The following is a 25,402-nucleotide window of genomic DNA, read 5'->3' as shown; positions in this document are numbered from 1 at the left end:
TCTCTCTCTCTCTCTCTCTCTCTCTCTCTCTCTCTCTCTCTTAACTTTGCTCTGAACTAAGAGGTGTCATGTCTACTGATGAGTGTGTGTGCTCTCCTGTCTCCATACTCCAGGCCTCAAGGAACCCACTCTCTGAGAATGGAAATGGAGCAGGGAAAAGGCTGTTTTTATGAAGAAAGAACACCATCATGATTTTACTGCATACACTCTTACTTCTGCCACTCTCCTTAGAGACAAGAAATGCAAAGCTGGGGCCCAGACCTTTGGCAGGCACCATCATGGTCAAGCTATCATCTCACGAAGCAGCCATCTTTATCATCACCTGCTTCTTATGGAAGGTTGAGGAGGCTCAGGCTGCCCTCTGTCACTGGGCTGGCAAGCAGTGACCTCACCTTCTGCCTGCATTGCCACAGAACATCCTGAGAAGCCCCAGATATGCCTAGATTTCTTCCTAGTGCTCACATTGTAATTTTGGCGCCTCCTGCCCATTTGTGTAAATCCTGCTCCTCAGCTAGCATCCTCTACTGAGAACCACTTTCAGCCCCATTGAACAATTCCTCTTCCTTCGCTCCATCCCTATCATTTCCGAACTGATAGAAGCATCCACAGACAGAAGGAGGAAAAATGGAGTGCCCTCCTGGGAACACCAAGGCCCACTGAGACCCAGGCATGTCTCAGCATGAGACCTTGCTTGGATGACACAGCCTTGGGCTAAGGGTGGGAGCCCCAACCTCAGGTAGGAGAGAAGTATCCTGAGAACCATTTTACTCCTAAACTCCCGAATGGCTGTAACTCTGGTTCCCCTGGCTCCTTGGCAGCCATTGCACACTGGATCCCATCCTGGTGAAGGGAGGCAGATGCAGGTACTGTACCATGCCCACACATGTATGCAGACCTTTTAACACATACATGCACCTCTGTCCCAGAGCCCCTCCTGTGCATACATGGCCAGCTGCATGCAACCCTCTCCCAGAGCCCCTGCTGTGCACACATGGCCAGCTGCATGCACCTCTGTCCCAGAGCCCCTGCTGTGCACACATGGCCAGCTGCTCTCAGCTTGAGACACCAGAAGAGGCTTCTTGGATTCTTCAGGGTTTCCCTGGAGTGGAAGGATGCCCACAGGCAGGACAAGAAGAATGGCCTTGGTCACAACCTACCCCTAAGAAAATGATATCGTAATTACCTAGACATCCCCAGGGACAACCAGAGAGGCCTGGGAAGCTGAAGGTGTAGGAGGCTGTGAAAGCTTGTGAGGCTGGGGCGGTAGAGAAGATGAGATGGAAAGAAAGCCTCAGAGGACAAAGGGTCTTGGGGAAAACAAAAGACTGTGTTGATTAGCCACACAATTGAAGCTGAGCTCCTTTGTAAGACGTGACTCCTCCAAGCAGAGGCTGACATTCAGAGGCATAGAACTCCCTGGCACCAAGCAGAGAATGTGTGTGCAGGCAAATGTATGCACACATACAAGTGCGTGTGCGTGTGCGTGTGCGTGTGCGTGTGTGTGTGTGTGTGTGTGTGTGTGTGTGTGCATGTTTTCGGAATCTCCTTCTGTCCTGAGACAGAGATACAATTGGGAATATTGATTCTGTGTTCCTGAGAGTGGAAATGATCATGGGATTAGTAATTCATTTCTTTTTTTGGGGGGGGGGAGTTCAAGACAGGGTTTCTTTGTATAGCCCTAGCTGTCCTGGAACTCACTCTGTAGACCAGGCTGGCCTCAAACTCAGAAATCCACCTGCCTCTGCCTCCCAAGTGCTGGGATTAAAGGCATGCACCCCACTGCCTGGCTAATTAATTTCTTTCTTACAGCAGGGACATTGGTGTGTGTGTGTGTGGGGGGGGGTGTATGTGTGTGAGAGAGAGACAGAGACAGAGACAGACAGGCCACACACAGAGAGAGAGAGAGAGAGAGAGAGAGAAGGAGAGAGAGAGAGAGAGAGAGAGAGAGAGAGAGAGAGAGAGAGAGAGAGAGAGAGAGAGGGGGAGGGAGAAAGGAAATTCTGTTTTTGCCCAGGACCTCTAGTGGACATCACTGGAAAAGCCCTTGACATAGGTCGGGATGAGAATCAGATTGGTAACAATGCCTGGACCAGAAGGTCAGATAGTGCTCAGAGGAGAAACAGGCAGGTGGGGTCAAGGTAACATGGAGTCTGAAGAGACAATGTTGGCTGAGAACCTATCTTCCATGTACAGTGAGTATCACCCACGTATAGTAAGTATTTCATTTCTTCCCTAATTCTCTTGTGGGCATGGGTGAGCCATCTTACAGTTGGGAAGCTGGCACTTGGGTGTTGTTACCCTCCCCACTTTACTGTGCTGTCTCTTAACGACATTTCCCCTACTTGGGGTTATTTTGTAAAGAGTGGGCAGAGACAAGGGCCTCTGGATGAAGGCAGAGACTTGAGAAATAAGCAGAGGAACTCACATGGCACGTGATGGATGGATTAGGAGAGATTAAACCACATGAGCAGAGGGAGTCCTGCTGGCTACATGGCTAGGTCCAGAGGAAAGGAGAAGGAGGTAATGTCCATCTGCAAGATGACGTCAGGCCTAGACTGGCAGCTCCAGGAGACAGCTGTGGAAGTAGTGGGCCCTCATATGGTGCTTTATCCAGAGTGATGGCACCTGCTGAAAGCTAGATGCTCTGGCTGTGCTGTGGCTCTTATTCAATCTCCAGTCCCTAAGATGGAACCTTCCTCCTACTCTTTCTTCTGGCCTGGGAGGTAGGGAGAGATGAGAACGCCAGGGTATCTTGTTTTATCTGAACTACATCATTGTATCCTACCCCCACTGTCTCTTTGCTGAGGGAAACCTCTAGGAGAAGCTGATTTCATGACTGTCCCTAGTAGCCTAGTCTCTCCTGGGGGCCAGAATGAAGGAGAGCCTGCATGTCTACTTTCTAAACTCACTTATTTTTATTGACCCACAGAAGGTTGGTGACATGCCAGAGTTACCCAGCTGATGAGGGCAGAGTTGGGGTAGACCAGATGGAGCTAGCTTTCCTGATTCAGACCACCATTCCTTCCTCTACAGTGTGTGTGTGTGTATATGTGTGGGGGGGGTGGTTGCTTCCCAGAACTCACTCTGAACCAGCCCCACACAACTCTTTCTTGTTTATGTGGGCAGATGGTGACAGGTAGTGGCCATTGTGTCCCATATTACCTAGTTGCTGTCCTTCCTCTTAGCATTTCTAAACCTATTCCTGATGTTTGGCCCCCATCCAGGATGAAGAACCTGTTCTCACCAAACCTTCTGTGTGCAACACTTGGCTCTCCCTTTAAAACCTCTAGTATCCCCTTGGGTCATCAACAGGTTGGCAGTTGAAGCAGGGCTTGAGGGCATAGCTTCCATTTTACAGTTTAATAAATAGGCTGAGAGAAGTTATGTGACCTCTGGCACTCAGACTTGGGCTTATGCTAAAGGACCTGGTATTTGTGTGGTGGAGAACATGGCTGTCCCGAAGCGCATAGTCCTGGATGTTAACCTCATGTTTGGGAGGTAGGCTGGTGATAGGGACAAGGTCTGTTTGTCAAAATCATCACAATTCCGGCTCACTAACTGGGAGCCTATGTGAACATCGCAGGGGCTGAGTAAACCTGTGAAGGAACCTGGAGGGGGAAGCTTGTTCTCAAAACAGACCTCTAGGCTTGGGTCTAAACAAACCATCTTCTGTGGTGTTCTCAGCATCCTAGGTATCTAGGGAGATTTCTCTAGCTTCAGTTCTGCCCCTTGAGCTTTGAGTCATGCAATTGCATTTTCTCCCTGGTAAAAAAGTACTACGTGTGGGGGAGGGGAGGCCTAGTCAAATCACTCTGTCATGGGGTAAGGGGCAGGGCACTTGTAAGATGTGAATCTTAGACACAGAAGAGCCTGGACAAATTTCCCACAACAGAGTGGTGGCCAGGTCCTAACCAGGCCTGTTAGCCTCTCTCTGGCCACAGCAGGCCTCTGACTTAAGGATCTTTTCACTGGGCCAAGGTAGAAGTCAGGCTGCCCAGTCCTGGCTGACATTGTGGGTCTTAGAACAGAGAAACCGAGTTCTGTCCCGTTCTTTTTTCCCATGTCTCTGATGACAACAGGAGATCCAGTTTCTCCCTTATGTTAGATCTTTGCTTCCCCTAGGGCTGGAGCCAGCCTGGCCTCTCTTTCTGACTAGAGCCTCTGGGTTGGGAGGCAGGTGAGAGATGGTGTGAACATCTTCCCAACTCTTAAATATTTCTATAACAGCTCAGCTTTGCACTCTGACCACAGTCAGGTCTGAAGGGACTTCCGGGGCGTGGGCTCCAGGTACCAACTTCCCAGGCCTTTTGAGGGCAGTGGGCAAGAAGAGAGGGCCAGCCTGTTACCTGCGAAAGCTCTTCTCGCCGGATGTTCTGGTGCTGGGTCGGGAGCCAGGTAGCAGCCCATCTGTCTCCTGGCTGTCCTTCTCTTCCTCCTGAAGAGACTCATCTCCCAGAAAGTCTCCATCATCCCAGGGGCCCATGGTGCCATCTGTGGCCTGATACCGGATCTCCATGCTTAGGTTGGTCTAAAGGGAGAGGGACAGTGAGCAGCTGGTCTGGCAATAGCAGTCCCCCCCCACACCCCATGCCTGTGGCATCTGGGAGGCACTTTTTCTCCCTATGAAGACTAGGTGAGGGCCTTCCCACCTCAGTTGAGATGAGAAAATAAGGCAGACTAAGATGGATGATGAGATGTCAGCTGGCTCAGTGACACTGATTCTGTTGTAACCAGCTCTCCTCTTTCCAGGCGCCCAAAGTCAAGGGGCTACCCCAGCTTTCTAGGCTCCAGCTTGGGTGTGAGGTCTCTGGATCCTCAGTATATATAATTGATAGAGCCATTTAGTATCCCCAAAGACTAGGTCAACTCCTCATCCTTAGGACCTGGGCAGGGTACAGGCACAAGGGGGCTTCTCTGGCAAAGTGACACAGTTAATTGAGTGTGTCTTCTCAGAGAAGACCCAGCCCTGGGCTTCCCACAACCTTGTACAGTGAGCCCTTCTTCAACTCTTCTGATGATGTAACTGATAGCCTAGAGAGGGGAATCTTGGAGAGTTGCCTTGGCTTTCCTTCTGGAACACCACATCTGGGTGCAGATGTTAAACAGAACCCAGGCAGAAGGACCATGTCTAGAAGGCACAGCCCTAATTCTCATGGGATAAGACTGACGTAGGAGATAAAAGCTCTTTATACACCATCCAGCATTCTAAGCACTTGCTTTGTGTGCCCTTTGACCCCTCAGAACAAGCCTGTGAGGTCCATACACTTTTGCTCCCTTTGCAGATGCTATGTAGATCTAACCAAGAGTCATATCCATGGGCACAGGCTCCTCACCACGATGTCAGCTGCCTGTGAGTGGCCACAGAGGACCTTGAGGGTAACTCGGAGATGCACATGGCCATGCTGATTTGAACAGAGATGGACAGTTGCAGCAGACACCTTTTCTGATCCTGAATCTCTAGATTGAGTTTGCCTTGGAAGGGCTGGCAAGGATCAATCTAGCCATTGGATGATAAGAGGCATCTCTCATCCCCTCCTGAGCTGGATCCAAATGGAGACATGCACCAGTGGAGGGGAGACGGCACCCTCTTAACCTCACCTGGCACTATCACTGTGGGAAAAGCTGATTATCCACTTGGGACAGATCCAGCCACACTACAGGGTCTCTAACACCAGTCTTCATACCAATCAGAACTGGCAGAGCCTCTCTGGTGTCCCCCCTGCTGCCTCTCTTGCTAGTCACGGAGCATGACCCCTGGGGGTGTGTCAAATGACCCTTTCACAGGGGTCACCTAAGACCACAGGAAAACACAGATACTTACATTACAATTTATAGAAGTAACAAAATTATAGTTGTGAGGTAGCAATGGGAATGACTGTATGACTAGAGGTCACCGCAGCATAAGGAACTGTGTCAAAAGTTCACAGCATTAGGAAGGTTGAGGACCGCTGCTCTAGACCCTCCTCTGTGGGAGATGCAGCAGTCTCCTAGGTGACTGGATGATGGAGGGTCCGGGACTGCCCTACACGCCTACCTTGATGATAGCATTGTTGTCGTCCATCAGCGTGTCAGTCACCTCGACCTGATTCTCCTCCACCACCTTCTGCAGTACCATGCGGAAGGTCCCGATCAGCCTGTGAGCGGCAGAAGGGACATTGCCAGAGTGAAAGCAAGGTTGATACCAGAGTCTAGGAGACTGAGGGAAATGCGAAAACCCTAGCCTGGTACTGGAGACAGGAGGCCAGGAACCTGAGGTTATGAGAATGTCTGACCCCTTAAGTGTGGATGGTGGCTTATGTGTGGTCTGTTCCCCTGGTAAAGGCAGAAGAAAGAATTCTAAGTGGTATCCACAGGTAGGGAAGGGGAACGTAGCAGCTGGTCCCCTGCAGTATGGAAGCTTCCAGATGCCATAATGGAAGGTGGTGGAAGGCATCGAGGCTTCTGATGATGATGGTGGTGATGGTGGCAGTGGCAGTGGCAGGGTGTGTGTGTGTGTGTGTGTGTGTGAGAGAGAGAGAGAGAGAGAGAGAGACTGAATCCTGGGTCATGCTGGACAAATAAGTGTTTGGTCATTGAGCTATATCCTCGCCTAGACCTCTGGCTACATAAGCACTCCTTTCCTTAACCTCCTGACTGGAGTAGAGATCTCTACCATTGCCAGCAACACACATCCGTCCTCACATTTGCTGTGCACATGCTCCTGTGACCACAGAGTCACCCTAATTCACTTGCATAGCAGGGACAAGCACGAAGAATTGTGCCAGAGACAGTCTCTGCACTGGAAACCCAGCTCTGATGCTTTCATGGGTAGTATGTGCACAGGGAAACTCACCTAAGCTTTCTCCTCTTAGTTTTCTTCTGAGCTAAGGTGGTAATTTGAATTTCACTTCATAAATGACATGCTTGTCCCCAGCACACACACCCTCTGCCTGATGCTCCCATTGTTACTTGTGGTCCTTCACAGGGCAGTCTGTGTATCCCATGTCTAGACTGTATTTGGTGTTTCCTGCACACCAGGGTCCTCAATGTCTGAATAGCAATGGATGCCTGATAAATGCTGGCCTGGATTCCTTCTCATTCTGAGACTGGAAGGCTGTTGCCCTGGGAGGGATCAGAGTACCCAGAGAGACGCCCACCTGCGGTACGTCCACCTGGACCCACGGAGAATACATGCCATTTCCACAGAAGTGAAAAAAGGGATTCAAGGAACACACAGTATGTGAAACTTGGGAGCAATCTGGGGGGACATGTGTGCTGCCTGAAGTTTGTAGAGGAAGGTGGGGCCAAGAAAAGGGACAGGGATGCAACTAATTAATGACAAGTATGAATGAGATGAACTGTCAGGTGAGTCTGACACAGACATGCTTACGGCTTATAATACACTAAGGGGGAACACTGGTTTTTTTGTTTGTTTGTTTGTTTGTTTTTTAAATTCTAGGGCTAGGAAGATAGTTTAGTGAGTGAAATGTTTGTTTCATGAGCATGAGGACCGGAGATTAGATCCCTAGCATCTGTCTGTCTTCCTTCCTCCCTCCCTCCTTCCCCCTCTTCCTTCCTTCCTTCCTTCCTTCCTTCCTTCCTTCCTTCCTTCCTTCCTTCCTCACATCCCTCCCCTCCCTTACCCTCCCCTCTCCTCTCCTACACCCCTCTCCCCCCAAAAGGTCAGGAGCAATGTTGCTTGTCTCTAATTCCAGCATGGAGAGATGGAGATAGATGAGCCCCAGAGCTTCTCGCTGGCCAGGCAGTCTGATGCAATCAGTGAGCCCCCAGGTTCAGTGAGAAACTCTGTCTCAAGAAATCAGGTAGACAGACTTAGAGGAAGACAACCAATGTTGACATCTTGCCTACACATGTACAACACATGGGGGGGGGGAGGAAGAGGAGACATACATTTGTATACATATGTGCCTATAAACACATGAATATGCATGCCCCCCCTCCCAGTCCTCCCAGCCGCATCAAAAGCACACAGTGGAAACAGCTGTAAGAGATGACTACGAAGTGCTTGCCTCCCAAGCTCATGGCCTCATTGAGTCACATACTTCCCTGAGGGCTAACTGTCCATCGTCTAAGTCTTAATTGGGGCTTTTAGATTCTTCCCAGAGAAACTCTGTAGAAGCTCCCAGTCCCATCTTGACTTCTCCTCACCTTGCAGATGCACAGGGTGGGTGGGTCGGGGGGGGGCACTGAGTACTGTGCTGGGGTCCAAGAGATCCCAAGCCACTGCTGGGGAGTTTCTGTCCTATCTTTATAAAGAGAAGGGTGGGATGCTGAGTTGGTGACATGAGGCAGTGAGCATGAGGGAACTCACTGGCGTTGTAAAGGCCTCGAGTGCTTGGTTCATCAGTGGCATCAATTGAGTCTTGGGGACGCCCCAACTCTTCATAGACCTGTTGTCACTGCTGATTTGCAGCATTTACCGGTTTCTGCAGTGCAAACCCTCATAGCATAGTCAATTTTAATATTCTAACAGTGTAGTCCCTAGAAGAATTTGCTGAGTCTGCAGGCTGCACCTTCAGGCTGGAGGTGGCAGTGGGAGAGCGCTGGGTATGTGCACTTCCAAGCACAGTCATGCTGTTACTGGGCACACATGGAGAATCTGTCCTACCCTGAGCCTTTGCTGACAGGCTCTTTGAGCCACCGTCATCCCAGCCCCACCAGGCAACTGCTGAAGGCTGGAACTCAGTCAGGCACATTTGTTTTCAATCTGAGATGCCGAAGAATAGCCCAAGGAGGTGCCTAGGATCGATCAAGGTGCTGCAATGCTACAAAACACCCCCCAGGGGGCAGGAGGGAGCCATTCCTCTGCAGTTGCTAAGAGATACTCTGGTGTCTTCTACATTTTTTTTTTCCTTTGCAGTCTGAGATCTTAGACTTGGGAGGGGCTTGGGAGGAGATCTCGTCGAGTCAGAATCCCTGAAATGACCCCATTCACCAGGCTTTCAAGTCTCTTCCAGACAGGAAGGGAGACGGCAACACCAGTATTAATACTGCAATCTGTTTCCGCTGCTAGTCCACACACCCTTGCCTGCACCACGCAGCAATCCACTCTCCCAGCCAATCCCCCATTCCTTACTCCCTGGGCCAAGCTCTATGGACATGTGATCTGTCATTCCCTAAGGGAGGAGGCATAGAACATGAAAGCGTTCTGCTCTGGCGTCAGATGTGGCTTTACCTAGCAGTCCCTCAGCGGGCCACTCCCCCCTCCCCCCCTCCCCGGTAGTTAAGTGATGATAGCTTAGTTCTGCAACCGCTGCAAGTCTTGTGTTGTATTCTTTTTCCACGCAAAGATTCTGATGCCACCCACCCCACTGGATGCTGGTGTGGAGATCCAGTTCTGTATTGCTGCAGGCTTCCCTCACTGTCTCTTCTCCTTGCTGCTGTGTGTGGCCTGCCTTTAGAGGGCTCAGCCAGGGCTAGTCTTCTCTGTAGGCTGGGCTCTAGCAACAGATTCAGGCTGTCCCTGACCCTTACAGCTCTTAAAGTGATGGTGGTGGTGATGGTGGTGGTGGTGGTGGTGGTGGTGGTGTGTGTGTGTAACAGCCCTTCTTTCCTCAAATAATAAACATGAATAAATAAAAGATCATAACTCATAAAACAATAACTTTTTAAACGGAGGGTTGATATCTCGGTAAAGAATGTTCTGAACCTACTATTTAGCTGGGTTTTGGTTTCCCAGGCTGACCACACATCCCTTATGTAGCCCTAGAAGTATACCCGTTAGCAAGAGGGTACCCCTCATGGAGGCCCCACAGAGGAGCCTGGGAGAACCCAGAATTATCAGGTAGGTGGGCAGTGGGCAGGAGGCCTCAGTGCAGACAGGCTCACAGACTGGCCACAGCAGAGCGGCAACTGGGCACCAGAAACCTGTCAATAATTTATTGTCTTCCCTTGGGAGCTGGTGTCAAGTGCCCCGGGCTCAGTCCGGCTGCCACTGTGCTCCTGGCTTCTGAATTATTCAGGGCAGCTGGTATTCTTGGTGGAAGAAGCCATTGCTCCTTAAAGTCCTGGTGAGGGCTACATGGGATACCTAAAACCTCATCCTAATATGTTTTCATGGAAGTCCCAGGTTTCTTGGAGAAAGCTCTGGTTCTAGGTAGCCAAGCACACTTGGGGACCTTATGGTCCCTGGCCAGGACCTTTCCTCTCTTGTACCATGTCTCTACTTCCTGGCAGCCCCTAACACCACTGGACAGAACCAGGTAGGCCTCTTCTCTAACTCCAAGATAGGAAGCCCTGAGCCTACACCTAACTCCAAGCACCTTACTCTGAGGCTGGCCTGTGTCTCTTCTTTACATCCTAGATCTTGGCCAATAGTGGCTTGAATGATCATCCCTCACCAGGCCTGGTCCCATGTGACTTCCTGCTTTCTCTTGGGTGGGGGAAAGGAGGGCACAGTTAGGAGACAGGTTACACTTCGTCTGTCTTCCCTCTGTTTTGCATTGAGGAAAACTTAAAATGAGCTTTAATGTTAGGTAGATTCACAGTGCGGTCATCCAACGCCCCTTAAAATTCCTAAATCTTTCCCTTTGTCTGTAGCAGGAATCCTGATGGGCCCAGGTTCTCTGCTTTTCAGTGTCTGCTCTGGCAGTGTCCACTGTAGCAAATCAGCACCTTCTTCTTGAGTTTCCTCCACAGCATTCATGTGCTCTGGCTGCTGGGAGCTACGGAGGGTTAGAAGAGGAGGTGAAGGGCATATGTCCTATCCCTGCTCTCCTGGGGTCTTCTCACATGACCTCCACATGTCTCGGAGCCTCAGTTTCCCTGTCTTCACAGTAAGGCTTTTACTGCTGAGTTCCTGGGAGCTCTAGCATCTGGAGACAGGCTCTGGGTGGAGTTCTCTGGTTCCCTCCCCGGCTTCTGATTCGGCTCTCCTCCAAATCCAGTCAGTGTGCACTGGGCCCTTTTCTTCTCCCTGTCTCTCCAGCCTTATTAATCACAGGGTGTCTCACACCAGATAAGAAAGCCATGTTTTATCTTGGGGATGATTTTCCAAAATTTTTTTTTTTGTTGTGGAACCAGAAGAAGCTGACTGAGTGATGCGATCCTTTGGAGACAGAGGGAAGCCTTCTGTGCCCTAACCGTACTTTCTGTGCACCAGCAGGCCTGAAACCTTCTCTTTAAGGTTTATCTATTTGGCTCACACCACCCAGTGGTGGGCACTTAGCACTTCTTGAGATAGCACAAATATTTGAGAGTCCTGGCTGTTCCGTATGTCTGCTCTCCTAGGGACACAGCCTGGTCCTGTGTGCCTCTCCTCCTCCCATGACAAACAACTTCTGGAGGACAGAGATTTGTCTTGATCCTTTTTAGCAACAGTTACGACTAGCACAGAGGGTGAGGAGATGGTTAGGTGAATGGATGAATGAGTAAAAGGGTGAATGGATGGGTAGATGGAGGGGTTCACTGGATGAATGGATGAATGGATGAATGGATAATAGGTAAGATGCATGAATGGGACGGATGGATGAATGAAACAATGGGTGAACAGATGAGTGGACAGGTGGGTGAGTAGCTATACGACCCTAGGACTTCCTCTTGAGGCTTGCAACTACTTGCCATAGGAAAACATTAGAGTGTCCACTCCAGACAGCCACAGCTACTGGAGTTCTTTATGACTGGTCCCAGAAGAGTAGACCCTTTGCCTCCCCTGTTGAGACTGTGCTACCTCTAATGTGACCCAGGGTTAGGTCAGCTTTCAGTGTCTCCACTCCCTTCCCACTGCTGAGTCCCACGGAGCCTTCATTGAACTAGCGCTGTCACGTCATTTGGGACACCTTGCAGTTCAGCCACGATCTGCAGGTTACATAAGAGCAACGCATTTTTGACTCCAAGGCAGCATGTCTCATTTACACTCATGTTTAACCACCATCCCAGCACCTTCTAAAATGTGTGCATCACCCACAGAGAATGGGGCTACTTGGATCGATCAGCTCGTGGGATAACACTCATGTGGCAGGTGAACTCCATTCCCAGAAGGGAAGCTCCATGAGGGTAGGTATCTCTCTCCTTAGTACCTAGTTCAGTTCATGATGTACAGTTTGCATATCGTTAACTGTTTGCTGAGTGAATGCATGAGCAGATCTATCTCATTTAATTCCCACAGCTGTTTGGAGACAAATCCTTATTGTTTCCACATATGAGTACAGTGGACTCAGAGGGTTATGTAACCTGCTCAGACTCACACCTTAAATCACCAGACCTAGTGTCTGAGGCCATGTCTGCCTCCTAAACCACAGCACCAACTGGACAGCCTTTGTAAGACAACTTCACCCTCAGGGCCACAGGATCTAACTTCTCTGAAAGGGTTACCATCTTCCAGATAAGTAAGGGAGAGGCAAAAACAGGCTCATGGAGTGTTAATGAGAAGGAGAATTGAGGGGTGCAAGGAGGGTGAGGTGCTCTTGCTTGACAATGGATGGAAGAGCCAGGGTACCCCAAGAGCTTGAGGACCCCACAAAGGATAAAATGGATTAGCCAAGACCAGCCTAAGACCTGTTAGGCCTTTAAAAATGGCTTCAGACTACAGGGTTTCTGTTTTAAGCCTAAAAAGAGGAGTCCAAGAACCAGGCCGGCCCCCCAGCATACCCCGCACTTACTTGTTGCTGAAGACTTTGCTGTAGTTGAAAACCTGAATCTCCAGCTCTTCATTCCTGTCGATATTGCTGGCCACTGGCCACCGGAATGTCTGGGGAGAGAGAGACAGCTGTGGCCACGGGGGCAAATAGCAGGGAGTTGGGACCTCCTAACAGCCAGGGTGACCCCCTCCCATGGGATCCCCAGGGACAAACCATCTGTACCCTTACTCAGTTGCCATAGCTGTGTTGTGTGGCAGGTATTCTTACCTACTCCTTTTGAGAAGATGGTGCTAGAGAGGTTTGTCAGGCTGCCACGGTCACAGGGTAAGTGGAAGACCCTAGGTCTAGGAAGGACTTCTGACTCCCAACCGTGTGCTCCTTCCCCTGCCTCCTGGCTCTGTGAGAGCTGAGGAGGGTAGTGTGGCCAGGGTGTGGGTGGCCCCAGGAAACACAGACCACCAGTGGGATGGGAGCCCATTTCAGGATAAGCTGACTGGAGTCCTGGTTTTCAGCTCTCATGACATTTGGATGAGTCCAGGCTCTCCCTGGTCATCCTCCACTGTGAGCATTGGAGACACATTCTGCAGCTCTCTCGGTGTTATAAGGGTCAGATCTACAGCCTATGTCTCACTTACTGTTTCTCTGTTCACACCCCTGGAGACATCTCTAAGTCAATAATAAGGGTGGATTAGAAATTCAGTGGGCCTTTTCCTAATGCCTGAAGAATGGCAACTAGAACCCAATGCAGATCACAAAAGGAGTCATTCTCTAGGGAAAGCCAATGATGGGCAGAGCCAGCCCCTTCTTAGGGCTTCCTTGAGGCTCCATCATTCCAGTTCTTGCCTAGCCTTTCTCCCTTTTGGAACAATAAAAACAACTGGGGAAGAAAAAAAGAAGATAGAAAGAATTTCGTCTTGCATGTAACATTTGTCGTATTCCCTCCAGCAATAGCTTATAGCCATCAATTTCAAGAACATACAAGTTCCTAGGGACACCTGCCTGCCAGGGAGCTCATTTTGCTCTCTGATCACCACCCCTGACCCCCAGAGAGCAGGGAGAGGCCTGGCATGCCTCTGTTGGTAAATATGGAATTTATTCTCTTCGAGCCAAGTTGGGCAAAGCCACCAAGAAGATGCTCGCTCAAAAGGCTGTCAGCCAGGGAAGCTCTAGGGCAGGGAACAGCGAGTTAGAGCCAGGGCTCAAGCCTATTGCATACCATGCCACAGGCCCCTCAGGTCCCTTGCAAATCTCACTACACAACGTAATCAAGGAAGCCTGCGTTTGTAGATGCCACTCTCTCCCCTGACCCCCTGCATGCTAACAGCATCCAAGGTAAGTCAAAACTTGTTTCACAACAAGAATGAACCACATCCATTGTAGAGACCATGCCCTGTTAAAGCTGGAGGAAGATAAGAGGACCTGAATGGGACCCATGTTCATCCCAGGCCTGGTGCATCAAGCCTGAGGATATGTGGGGCAGGGAGCCATGGAGATGTTGGGAGCAGGCCTGGAGTAAGAGTGGGATTGAGGCATGTCCAAACCCTGGAAATCTCTACCAGAGATTGGCAGGAGTAGGATCGTGTCTGTGTCCGCATCTCCCCCTTCCCCCTGCGCATGTCCTGGCTCACATACATAGACCGGTGCCTCTATCTTGGCCTCACCAGAGGAGGTCACAGGTAGTCAGGTTAAACTTTCCCCTTGTAAGGTCATGTCCAGCAGCACCTGGAATTCCTCCTTATGCAAATGAGGCATCCCAGGACCCCGGTCTAGCCTAATGATGTGCACTCCCCCTGAAAACCTCTACCCACTCTCCAAAGGTTTAAATAGCCCTTATTCCTTCCAATTAAATGGGCTGCTGAGTAAAGCCTGCCTCCTGAGATGTCTGTTTCTCTTTGTGCTAACCCATTGTGGCCTGCGGTCTCCATTACCTCCATCGGTCCCGCCTCACATTCCCTCTCAAGGCCACCTGTCTGATCATGGGGTGATCATGCCATTATGGGAAAGGGAACAGAGTAGGAACAACCAGGACAGTGGAAAAGGGCAGGAAAAACTGGTGTGGGCTGGAGTCTATATCCTGGGCTTTGTTTTGTATCTCGGCTGACCTAGAACTTGAACATCCTCTACCTCCTAAGCGCTGGGTTACAGGCATGCACCATCCCATCTGTTTTATTCTGTGCTGGGGATCAAACTCACTATCATGCATGCTAGGTGAGCACCCTACCAATTGAGCCAAACCTCCAGTGTGGCTGGACTTTGAGTTAGCAGAGTGACTGACAGGCTTCAAGAGCTGCTAGGAGCTATTGAGAGATGGTACCAGGGGTTTTGACAGACTAGATAGAGCGCAGTGACTTCAGTTTTAAATGTCCCCTATGTTCCCTACCCAGTTCAGACCAGTCAACAGTTCAGGAATAACACTGATAAGAATGACTGCTGTTTATAGAAAACTTTGCATTATGCATGAGGCCGAAGTCTTTACACATATTAATTTATTTAGCTTTTCCAACAGCCCAGGAAGCTGGTGTCTGCCCGGTTTCATGGACAGAGGAGCCACGGCTCTGAGAAAAAGGGTGAGGCAGAGTTCTACTGATGGCTGAGTGGGTGCCACTGAACTGAAGCTTCTGGGAACTGACTCTGTAAGCCCGCCATTCCACAGCTGGATTACCTTCTCCCAGACTCCCTTAAGGGTTAGGGCTTACAGGGCCATCCTGGCTGCTCAGTGCCCTCTCCCTTCATATCATCTCCTCACAGGACAGAAGAGGTCTAGGGAATACAGAGGGCTAGTTAGCTTTAGGTCAACTTGACCCAAGCTAGAGTCTCCAAGACGAGGGGACCTCAATTAAGAAAATGCCTCTATAAGATGGGGCTGTAGGAAGGCCTGTGAGGTATTTTCTTAGTTGGTGATCAATGGGGGAGGGCCCAGCGCGTTGTGGGTGGTTCCACTCCTGGGCCGGTAGTCCTGGGTACTATAAGAAAGTAGGCTGAGTGAGCCAGTAAGCAGCACCTCTCCATGGCCTCTGCATAAGCCCCTCCCTCCAGGTTCCTGCTCTGCTTGCCTTCCTGTCTTGGCTTCCTTCAGTGATGAACAGTGATGTAGAAGCATAAGTCAAATAAACCCTTTCCTCCCCAAGTTGCTTTGGTCACGGTGTGCCATCACAGCAATAGTAACCCTGATGAAGACAGCAACCCTGATGTGGGCATGAGATGGAGAGAGGCTAGAGGTAGGTGGGGCTCCTGGCAGCCTCAGGAGCTGCTTCAGCACAACTTTGGCTCCTTCTGTCTGAGGCCTGCCTGTGATACTTAGCTGAACTCAGCTTTACAAAGCATGTTGTTTTTTTAATGGACTTGTTTAGACAAGACTGCATGGTGGTAGAGGCCTGACTCATTAGCCGTGGGCCCAGGGGAGGGTCCGGAGGGCTTATTGAGGCTGTGGTTTGGGGGTGAAGCAAGCAAGGTATTTCTTCCACTTGGGGATATGGGTGGTTCCTGGCAATGGTAAGAAAGAAGGAATGGGGGAAACTGGTGGTATCCCTGAAAATGGCATCTAAATGGTGTTAGATGGACACAGTAGGAACAGTGGGGTCAGTGGAGGAAATGATGACCTGATACAGGAGACTCAGAGAGACACTGTGGGTTTCTGCTTCTCCCCACTGGAGTGTAGCTCAGTGGGTCACAAGAGCTGACAGGACATAAAGGCCTGCCTCTCTTTGATATCTCTGTCTCTCACTGTCTCAGCCTCCCTCTCTCTGTCAATGTCTCTGTCTGTGTCTCTGTCTTTTCTCTGTCTTTGCCTCTGTCTCTGTCTGTCTGTGTCTCTCCCTCTGTCTTTCTATGTCTCTGTCTTTCTGTGTCTCTATCTTTCTCTTAGCCTTTCTCTGTCTCTGTCTCTCATTAGCTCTTACTCCTGGTTGCTCAGTAGCCTGATTTCTGGAAAGTTTTTGAGGCTCCTGGCCTCCAGCTTTTGTCTTGATGGACCTAGAATCTCTATGTGGGATCCCAGGCCCTATGTGGCACTTGCCCCACCTCACTGTGTGATGTCAGATGACATACTATGATGCATTAAGAAGACCCTCGCCAGATGCTGAACTGATGTTAATGCCATGCTCTTGGACTTCCCACCTTGAGAACAGCAAGCTAAATAAATTTCTATGCTTTAGAAATGACCCTGTCTCAGCTATCCTGTTACAGGCACAGAAGACAGACTAAGACAAATATATATCTCACAGAACTGTTGCAAGAACCAAATGAAATCACACTAGCGACAGGATGCTGTATGGAAAGAGAACATAGCACAGAAGAAATGAAAGTCATTATTCGTTCAGGTTTGCCTACCCACTCCCCCTGACCCCTGCAGGGCTCTGTGCATATTGGAGCCAATATGTCTCCCTGGCCCTTCTCTGCCCTGTTCTGTCTCCCTCACACTTTATCTGCCTCTGCCTTTCCATGTCTTCCACTGCTCTTTCGTTTGTTCTCATACTGATTTCATTTCTCAATTTCATTTCTCCCTTTGGCCACCATTTCCCTCTTTGTACCTGTTACAGAGATGCACACATATGCCAAGGACACAACCAGATAAGGTGGGGGAGTTTCGGGGTTTGGGGGCTCCCAGGAGCCATTGCTCACCATACTCGCTGCAACCAGACAATACTGCTAAACTCCTGAAGTGTCTGGCTGAAGGGGAGGGGTTGTGAGGGGAGGTTTCTATCTCGATAGTAAACCTGGGGCCACTGCTTTCGAGCACCAACTCTGGCAATGTGGCAAAGATGATCTTCTGCTGAGAGGACTTGAGAGTGAAGCATCTAGGGGCACAGAGCTGATTGGTGGCAGAGGCAGGACTAAACTCCAGTCTCCAAGCTAAGCTCAGGTCTTACTCCCTGACACTGGGCTGTCTCCTGAGCCAGGTAGATTAGAGAGAGCTGAGTTTCAGAGGGGAGACCTGTGGTTCTGATTGCCCTTCTAGATTGCCAGCTGCAAAATCATTTATTTATTGAATGCTGACCACCTACTGGGCATCTGCTACCACCTAACACATAGTGTACTAAAAACTTAACCCCACTTCACAGATAAGGACACTGAGACTCAGGATTTGCCCAGTAATATAGCTTAATAATTGATTTTTATTCATTAGATCAATCAATTATTATTAACCAAGAGGCAGAATGTACAGATTCAAACCCTGGTGCTGATGTTTAACAACTATGCGAAACTGGACAAGCTACCACACTTCCCAGTACCCTTATATGTAGTATGGATGGTATACCACCTAACCTTGGCTCAGGCACAAGGTAAACACTGGGGAAGCATGACTCTGCTGTTATCTGGGGGTGTCTGCTCCCGGTCTCCCTCTCTCCTTTTTCTCTGTGACACCTATTCTCACAAGATGGGGTCTGTGCTGCCACTCCATGAGTCTAGGCTGGCCTTACGCCTTTTACCAACAAAAGGTTTCAAACATGAGTCTGGGTGGCACCTAGACCCGGGAGCTTCCATTTCTTCATTATATTAGAAGTCAGTGGTACATGAAGAAGTCCAGGCCATTCTGCTGGAAGAGAGGCCTGTTCTTGGAGAGGGAGGCCCTGGAGGATGTGAGACCAGAGGAGACAGAAAGGACCCAGATGGATGTTGGGACACTATCACAGCCGCCCAGCAGACAGCCAATGCCAGCCTCAGAATCAGAAGCCACAGTAAAGGGGAGAGGTTGTCAGGCACTGGGAACTTGTTACCCAGCAGTAGATAGCTGCGACATTATCCCATTCTGCCTGTGAGTCTCCTTGTAAGGTCTGGGTCAAGATCACTTCTCACCAGCTGGGCTCCATGCTCCTGCCTCGGTCTCCTACTCCCCTTCCTTCCCTTTGGCTTCCAGGATGGCCACTGTCAGGGTAGTCAGAGCAAGAGCAGGGCAGGCACAGGTGACTGCCTGGTTCACAGGAGTTTCCCCACACTCTTTTACAGGGTCTGGTACACAGTAGACTGTCAGCAAACAAGTCTCAAGTAATAGAAGAGACTCTAGTACAGGCACCATCAGGTGACAGCAGGAGTGTGCTCTTCTGGGGCTAACTTTGAGGCTGGCCAGGCTTTAGGCAAACAGCCAGAACACAGGAAGTGTTCAGTTAATGGTGCCATTTATTATAATTGTTATTACTGTGCTGTTTGTTCCAGGATCTGGGCAAGACTTGGCTTCTTGATGACAGGCATTTCAGGGCTGCAGAGACTTCTGGGGACATGGGGCACTTCTCCAGCTTGGCAGCATTAGCATAAGTCTCTTCCTGTGGCCATTGCAGGTGAGGGTAGTTGCTTTTATTTCTGGCAGTGCCCAGAAAAGTGGTTGCCAATGAAAGCAATACTATCCTGCTTCATTCAACCCCTAAGTCTAGGACCCTGGCCCTGCTAAGCCAAGCATTGCTGCCCTAGATGTGACAGACCACCACATCCCATTCAGGGGCACATGTTTGCTCAGCATTCTTTTTGTATCAGACCTGTGAGTGGCTCCATGTGGGGTATAGGGTTGTAGGGATACATGGATGCATGGATTCAGGGATTCAGGGATGCAGGGGTGAAGGGATGTAGGGATGCAGGGATACAGGGTTGTAGGGATGCAGGGATGCAGGGGTTCAGGGATTCAGGGATATAGGGATGCAGGAAGGAAGGGATGCAGTGATGCAGGGATATAGGGGTGCAGGAATGCAGGGTGAAGGGATATAGGGATGCAGGGATACAGGGTTGTAGGGATGCAGGGATGCAGGGATTGAGGGATGTAGTGATGCAGGAAGGAAGGGATGCTATGATGCAGGGACACAGGGGTGCAGGAATGCAGGAGTGAAGGGATGTAGGGATGCAGGGATGCAAGGATATATGGGTACAGGGGCAGGGATGCAGGAATGCAGGAATTCAGGGATGTAGGGATGCAGTGATGCATGGATGCAGGAATGCAGGGGTGCAGGGATGCAGGGATGCAGGAAGGAAGGGATGCAGTGATGCAGGAAGGAAAGGATGCAATGATGCAGGAAAGAAGGGATGCAGTGATGCAGGGTGTTTCCAGGTTCTGGAGATGTACCTAGAAGGCTCTGAGGACAAACTGAACTGAAGCACATGCAATGGGACTGTTTATAGGAGCTGGGGGCAGGTACTAGTGGTGGAGGAAGAAAATATGGTCTCTGCCTAGAACAGTCTTAGCAGCACTTGCGTGTCCAGTTGCGACCCAGTTCACCATCTGCAGACTTGGGCTAACCTGGCTGGCAGTGGCCACGGCACGGTGTTCTGTATCCTATCAGCCTCAGGGATCTGGGACTCCACAGAGTTCCCTGATAACTGTGGGAGGATGAGCCGGATTATCCCTGGCTTGTTCACTGAGTAGGTGTAGAATGTCCTGTCAAGAGGCTAGCATTCTTAAAAGGCACAGACCCTCATGCTTTCTGTGTGTGTGTTAGGGGGAACCTGAGAGTTGAGATTTTTCTGTAAAGATTTGGGATATGATAGGAACAGTCTTGGGAGCTGAAATACCTGGACTCTAGTTTTATGTTTGTGTTCCTTTGGAAGTCTTGGGGAGCCCCTTCCCCGCATAGACCCACTTCAACTGCTCCAAAATAGTGAAGTCCCACTAAGTGACCTCTAAGGTGCCTTGAAGCAGTCTGTGCCTTACCTACGGCTTATCCTAAAGGCTAGAGCGAAAGGCCTATGCACAGCACTAGCTCTGTCGAGCATTCCAGAGCTGGATATAGGCCTGCCTGTAGTACCACGTGCCAGACTAGCAGGCATCCATTCCCCCCCCACCCATGTTTTCAGTGCTATGTGTTAAACCGACAAAGAAGAGACAGGCACATTCCTGTCTCCTTGGAACTCGGCCTAAAACTTCCAGGTGTAAGCAGAAGTGGGCAGACAGGCCCAGGTCCCTTGCTCAACCCTTCTCCAGGCTGAGTATGGCTCCTTATCTGAACTCAAGAGGCAAGTCTACTTTTGCATGGACTGAAACACCCGAGGGCAGACTGCTTCACTATACACATTACAAGTCACCCTTGGCCCGGGAATCCGACAGATGAGCGTTCAAATCCTGACATGGCTCCTTGTGACCTGGGGATGTTGTTCTTCAAGACAGTTCCACAGAGCAGAATGCTCAGGCAAAGCTCTCTCCCCTTACACTAAGCACGCAGGTCTTAGCATTGAGCGGTGGGGAAGCCTGGTTCACTTGAGTAAGCCAGCCAGAATCTTGAAGGCCTGGGGCCTACACAGGGATGAGGGGGGGATGAGTGGGAAGTGGGGGTAAGGGGAAGAGGGTGGGATTAGGGTTCCAGGGGGGTAGGGTAGGGGTTAGGGTAGGGCGTGGGGTCCAAACAGTGCCAGTGTTAAAGCCAAGTTAGGCTGGGTTTAGACAGACTTGGCATGCCTCCTGCCTCAGCTTCTTCATTCAGAGCCACGAGCTCAATGAGGGATCTCGGGTTCCAGCTCTTAGGAAAGGGGACACCGCCTGGCTCTGTTTCCATCACTGTAGGAGGGGCATTGTTTTTCTTCCCAGCTACCTCCTGCCCACTCAGGTTGCTCAGTCAAAGTGGCTCTCCTACCTGTGTCTGAATCAAGCAGATCTCCTTCCCTTGATTGGATTCCTTACCCTAGAGAAGCCTTTATTTCATTTGCAAGGAGAACACCCCTCCTTGTTTCATAGAAGAGTCCAAGGCCCAGAACATTGTCTCATGGGGGAATTAGAGCCCAAGTCTCCTGACTCCAAGGCTTCCCCCTGCCCCCTGCTCTAAGCCAGTTCTCAAAGACCCCAGGAACAGAGAGACCCTTGAAGGTTTCATAAACATTTCTTCCCCAGACTTGTTCTGGAACGTCTGATGGGTAGGTCCTATCAGGGATGGCCAAAGGGATGTGGGACTTGTCTACCTGAGGCAGGAATATAGCCCCATGATCTCTTTGGGGCTCAAGAAGTTGTCCTGCTTGTCTTGTGGGATATGACTAGTGGTAGCCAGGCTATGGGACCCTTTTAGAGGAAAGAGGGAAGCCTGGTTCCTGTGAACAAGCCAGCCAGAATCAGAAGGCCTGGGACAGGTTTTATTGGTGTACCAAGAGAGGTCCTCAGATCTAGTCTTGGTGTTCACTTAGAATCCTGGCTTGGCTTCTTCTATTCTGTCACCTTGTAAGGGATACTTACTCTCCGGGACTGAGTGTCATCATCCGTTGGTTATCATGGGAAGTAGATGGAAGAGGACGGCTCAGATATTGTATCATCCCTGCCCCCACCCCACACCAGTGGGTTTCCATTCTGTAATAACTGGGAACTTCCTGGTCCACATCCCCACTCCTAAAGGCCAGGTAGCAATGTGAGCAAGCTTCTTCCCATCTGGTGATGGCTCTTGATTCTGTCAGTGTCTGCCATAGCTCCCTGGCTTCTGCCTCTTCCCTGTGTTCACTGAGCACTGTCCCAGAGGCAGTCCTATGTAAAGTTCCTACATGGAATGTCCTTGTTCTCCCACTAGCTCAGGGACTCTTCCTTCTGACACTCAGAGTATGCCCCATGCAGATGTCCGGTGGCATCAGGGACATCCTCTACCTGATCCGTGTTGGGCTTCTCTGGAAAGAGGAAAGACACGGTGATTAACTTTGAATGTCATGTGTTATCTATGGATCAGGTGTCCCAGGTGCAGGGCATGGAAAGGGGTGGCATTGTCCTTCGAAGGGGCATCAGGTTCCTCACTGCCTGGGACTTGAGCTGATATGGCCCCTAGGAGTCTTGATAGGTAGTTTAGGTGTTTGCTGTAGGCCCTGGAAGGCAGGCCCATGAGAAACTGATCCAGAGGCCCTGACTAGAGAAAGGAGGTGGGGACGGGAGCCAACAGGTTGTGCAGTAAGGCTGTGGCCTCATGAGAGCTTTGTATGCAGCAGGGTATCTTTGTCACTGCTGCCCCTCATTTTGCTTGTTGTCTCCCAGAGAGAATGCATGTCTGTCCACAGCATGAATTGACAAACGTGGCAACCGAAGCTAAGCTGAAGTTGAAAGCTACACAGCGAGGAGACAGGGAAAGCAAGAACAGAACACCCACAGGATTGGTGAGGAGTCTAGCTGTCTCAGGACTGAGAGACACACTCAGTGGGGGAGGCAGTGGCCTTGCGGTTGTGGTGATGCAGCACAGGATGAGACCTTGCTTTTCCTCTCTCCAGCCCTGAGTCTGAAGTCCCAGTTCTCCCACATGGTATTGGCCCAGGAGGAGGAACAATAACTGGTTAGGGTGACCTCTCAGCCAGATAGATCAGCTGAACCTCAAGTTGACCACGAGGTCCTTCTCAGCACAAAGAAAAACAGACACGAGAGGCAAATACCAAGAAGGCTGCTCTGCGGCTACACCGAGCTCTTGGCTTAGGCCAAGATGGTGACTCAGGACTGCTGTTCTTATCCCCAAAGTTAACCCTGGAGAAACTACAGTAGCAGGAGGGACAGACAGATTTCAAGCAGACAGAAGGAAGGACAGAGACACCTGAAGTATCCTAGGCTGTTTGAGCTGGTGGCTGTTCCAACCAGGCACAGTTGTCAATGCCAGGCAGAAGGTAAGGGGAGGAGCAGGGCAAGGATGAGACCCAAGGCAGAGGAAAAGTTTGCTCTGATGCCATCTTATTTCTGATAAAACCATGACAAGAGCCTGCTGAGGCAGGAAATATTACAAGTAGGTGTTGATAGGCCGGCAGCTCATGTCTCTTGAATCCCAGAGTAATGGCCAATGGCATTTCTCCTCAGAGATTCCAATGAGAAACCCGGACTCTCGTGAGGGGTGCACACATCTCTGTGGTGATTTGGTGTAATCAAACGTGACTATATCTGGAATGAACTATAATCTAGAATTGGAAGGCTCACCTATGATCCAGATCTTGAGGCTGGAAGACACAAGTTTCTGACCTGGATCTTAACATGGAGATCTTGAGGCATAGTGGCCATGAAAAGCTTAGGCCCAAGCAAGGTAGTGCACGCCTTTAATCCCAGGAGACTAAGGAAAGGAAATCTCTAAGGTTAAGGTCAGCCTGGGACAAAATAAGTCCCAGATCCAGGCGTGGTGGCACACACCTTCAATCTGGGCCACACCTTCTGCTGGAGACCCACATAAGAACTTGGAAAGAAGGAAGACTCACTCTTCTCTCCTCCTTGCATTTACTTGCCAGCACATCTGTTGGCACCTACTTCTCCAGAAGACCAGCTGAAACAACTAGCCTCGTGGGACTGAGAAACTACTAGATTCTTGGACTTCTCGTTCACAGCTGCCCATTGCTGGGGAGTTGGACTACAGACTGTAAGTCATAACAATAAATTCCATAGAGACATCCCATAAGTTCTGTTATTCTAGAGAACCCTGACTAATACACTTGGGTCCACTCCTTTCAGACCAAAGTGTCTCTTTCTCAACTGGTCTGTCATCAGACAATGTGGCCCATACAGGGACCATGCACAGAAGGAAGCAAAGCTCTTGAACAGTACATTTCCCGAGAGAGAAAGAGCAGGCTGAAAGCTGTTACCACCATAACAGAGTTAGCACAGAACGTGGACCATCTAACAATGCATTAGCAATAAGGAATGAGGACAAGGACCCATCACGGAGAACAGTCAGTGCTCCGAAAGACCAACTACAAGCATCTCCTCGGGAGACAGCAGGAAGGGATCAAGACCAACAACAGGAAAGCCTGGAGATTCAAGTCTCAGAAGAGAGAACAATAGTTTTAATAGAGAGTTGGGGGAACCTATTGACTTTTAAAATAAAATAGTAAGAAAAAGGTTAAAAAGTCATAGATTTGTAAAGGCTCACTAAATCCTGCAAAGTAGGAGCAAAAAGGAAAATTTATAACTACATCTATCATAATAAATTTTAGGAGTAACTAGGGCATAGGGCTTGTGAGATGGTTCAGCAGATAGAGGAGCTTGCAGTCAAGACTGGTGATCTGAGTTCAATCCCCAAACCCACCTGCTAGAAGAAAGGAGCTGTCTCTTAGAAGCCTTTCTTGGACGTCCACATATGTTGGTGTGTGAACCCCCCACTAACTAACTAACTAACTAACTAACTAACTAACTAACTAACTGTAAAAAACAAACAAAGAATATCCAGGACAGGCTGGGATGTATGTAGCTTAGTGACGGGGAACTTGATTAATGTGTGCAGGGCTCTAGGTTCAATTTTAAGTAGATACCCACACATGCACACCCACACATGTATATGTATATATCAAATATATATATTTATATATAAAATATACTTGTTTTATATATACATACATATCAAAGGCAAAAACGACATATATTGAGATATGAGATTTGTGGGTTTTTTTCCTTTTTTTTTTTTTTAAGAGGGAAAAAAAAATTGCCCACAGAGCTCTAAGAATCTGAGGGCCAGCAAGCTTTTTTAACCATAACATACAATTTTACTTTTTTAATTGTGAAAAAAGAATCTTACGCTTAGAATTCCTGATCTAGTAGAACTCTCAAATTTGAGTAAGAAAGATCCTCTCAGATTTATAGAGCTTGGGAAGGTGTATGCAAAAAGACTAAATGGCTCCTTTGGATGAGATGCCCAAAGAAGAAGAGAGCAAAATCCAAGGCATTCTTCAAGAGATACAAGAAGTAAAGATTTCAGATATTTTTATTTTATTTTTAAAGTTTATAAATATGGTTTTTTTTGCCCGCCTGAATGTCTATGCACCACATGCATACAATGCCCATAGAGGCCTGAAGAGGGTGTTGGATCCTCTAGAACTAGAGCTGCAGATAGTTGTAAGCTGTCGTGTGTAGTGTGAATTGAACCTAGGTCATGTGAATAAGCAGCCAGTTCTCTTAACCATTGATCCATCTCTCCAGCCAAATC

The 25,402-nt window shown here is 49.5% G+C and overlaps 1 protein-coding gene across 9 annotated transcripts in view; it reads right to left on the bottom strand.

Moving 5' to 3' along the window:
• The window catches only part of Otof (otoferlin), a 105,352-nt gene that overhangs the window by 51,343 nt on the left and 28,607 nt on the right, over window positions 1-25,402 (bottom strand). For all 9 annotated transcript variants that reach the window (XM_031356144.1, XM_031356145.1, XM_031356142.1 and 6 more), the window contains 3 exons: window positions 12,600-12,688; window positions 6,035-6,134; window positions 4,347-4,528 (listed from right to left, as the gene is read on the bottom strand). In XM_031356144.1, the coding sequence (XP_031212004.1) occupies window positions 4,347-4,528; window positions 6,035-6,134; window positions 12,600-12,688 (371 nt within the window). The remainder of the gene's footprint in view (window positions 1-4,346; window positions 4,529-6,034; window positions 6,135-12,599; window positions 12,689-25,402) is intronic.

The sequence above is a fragment of the Mastomys coucha genome, unplaced genomic scaffold (genome assembly GCF_008632895.1).
Source record: "Mastomys coucha isolate ucsf_1 unplaced genomic scaffold, UCSF_Mcou_1 pScaffold6, whole genome shotgun sequence".
Taxonomy (NCBI): domain Eukaryota; kingdom Metazoa; phylum Chordata; class Mammalia; order Rodentia; family Muridae; genus Mastomys; species Mastomys coucha.
Note: the sequence above shows the minus strand (reverse complement) of the source record. Positions and strands in the feature narration are given on the sequence as shown.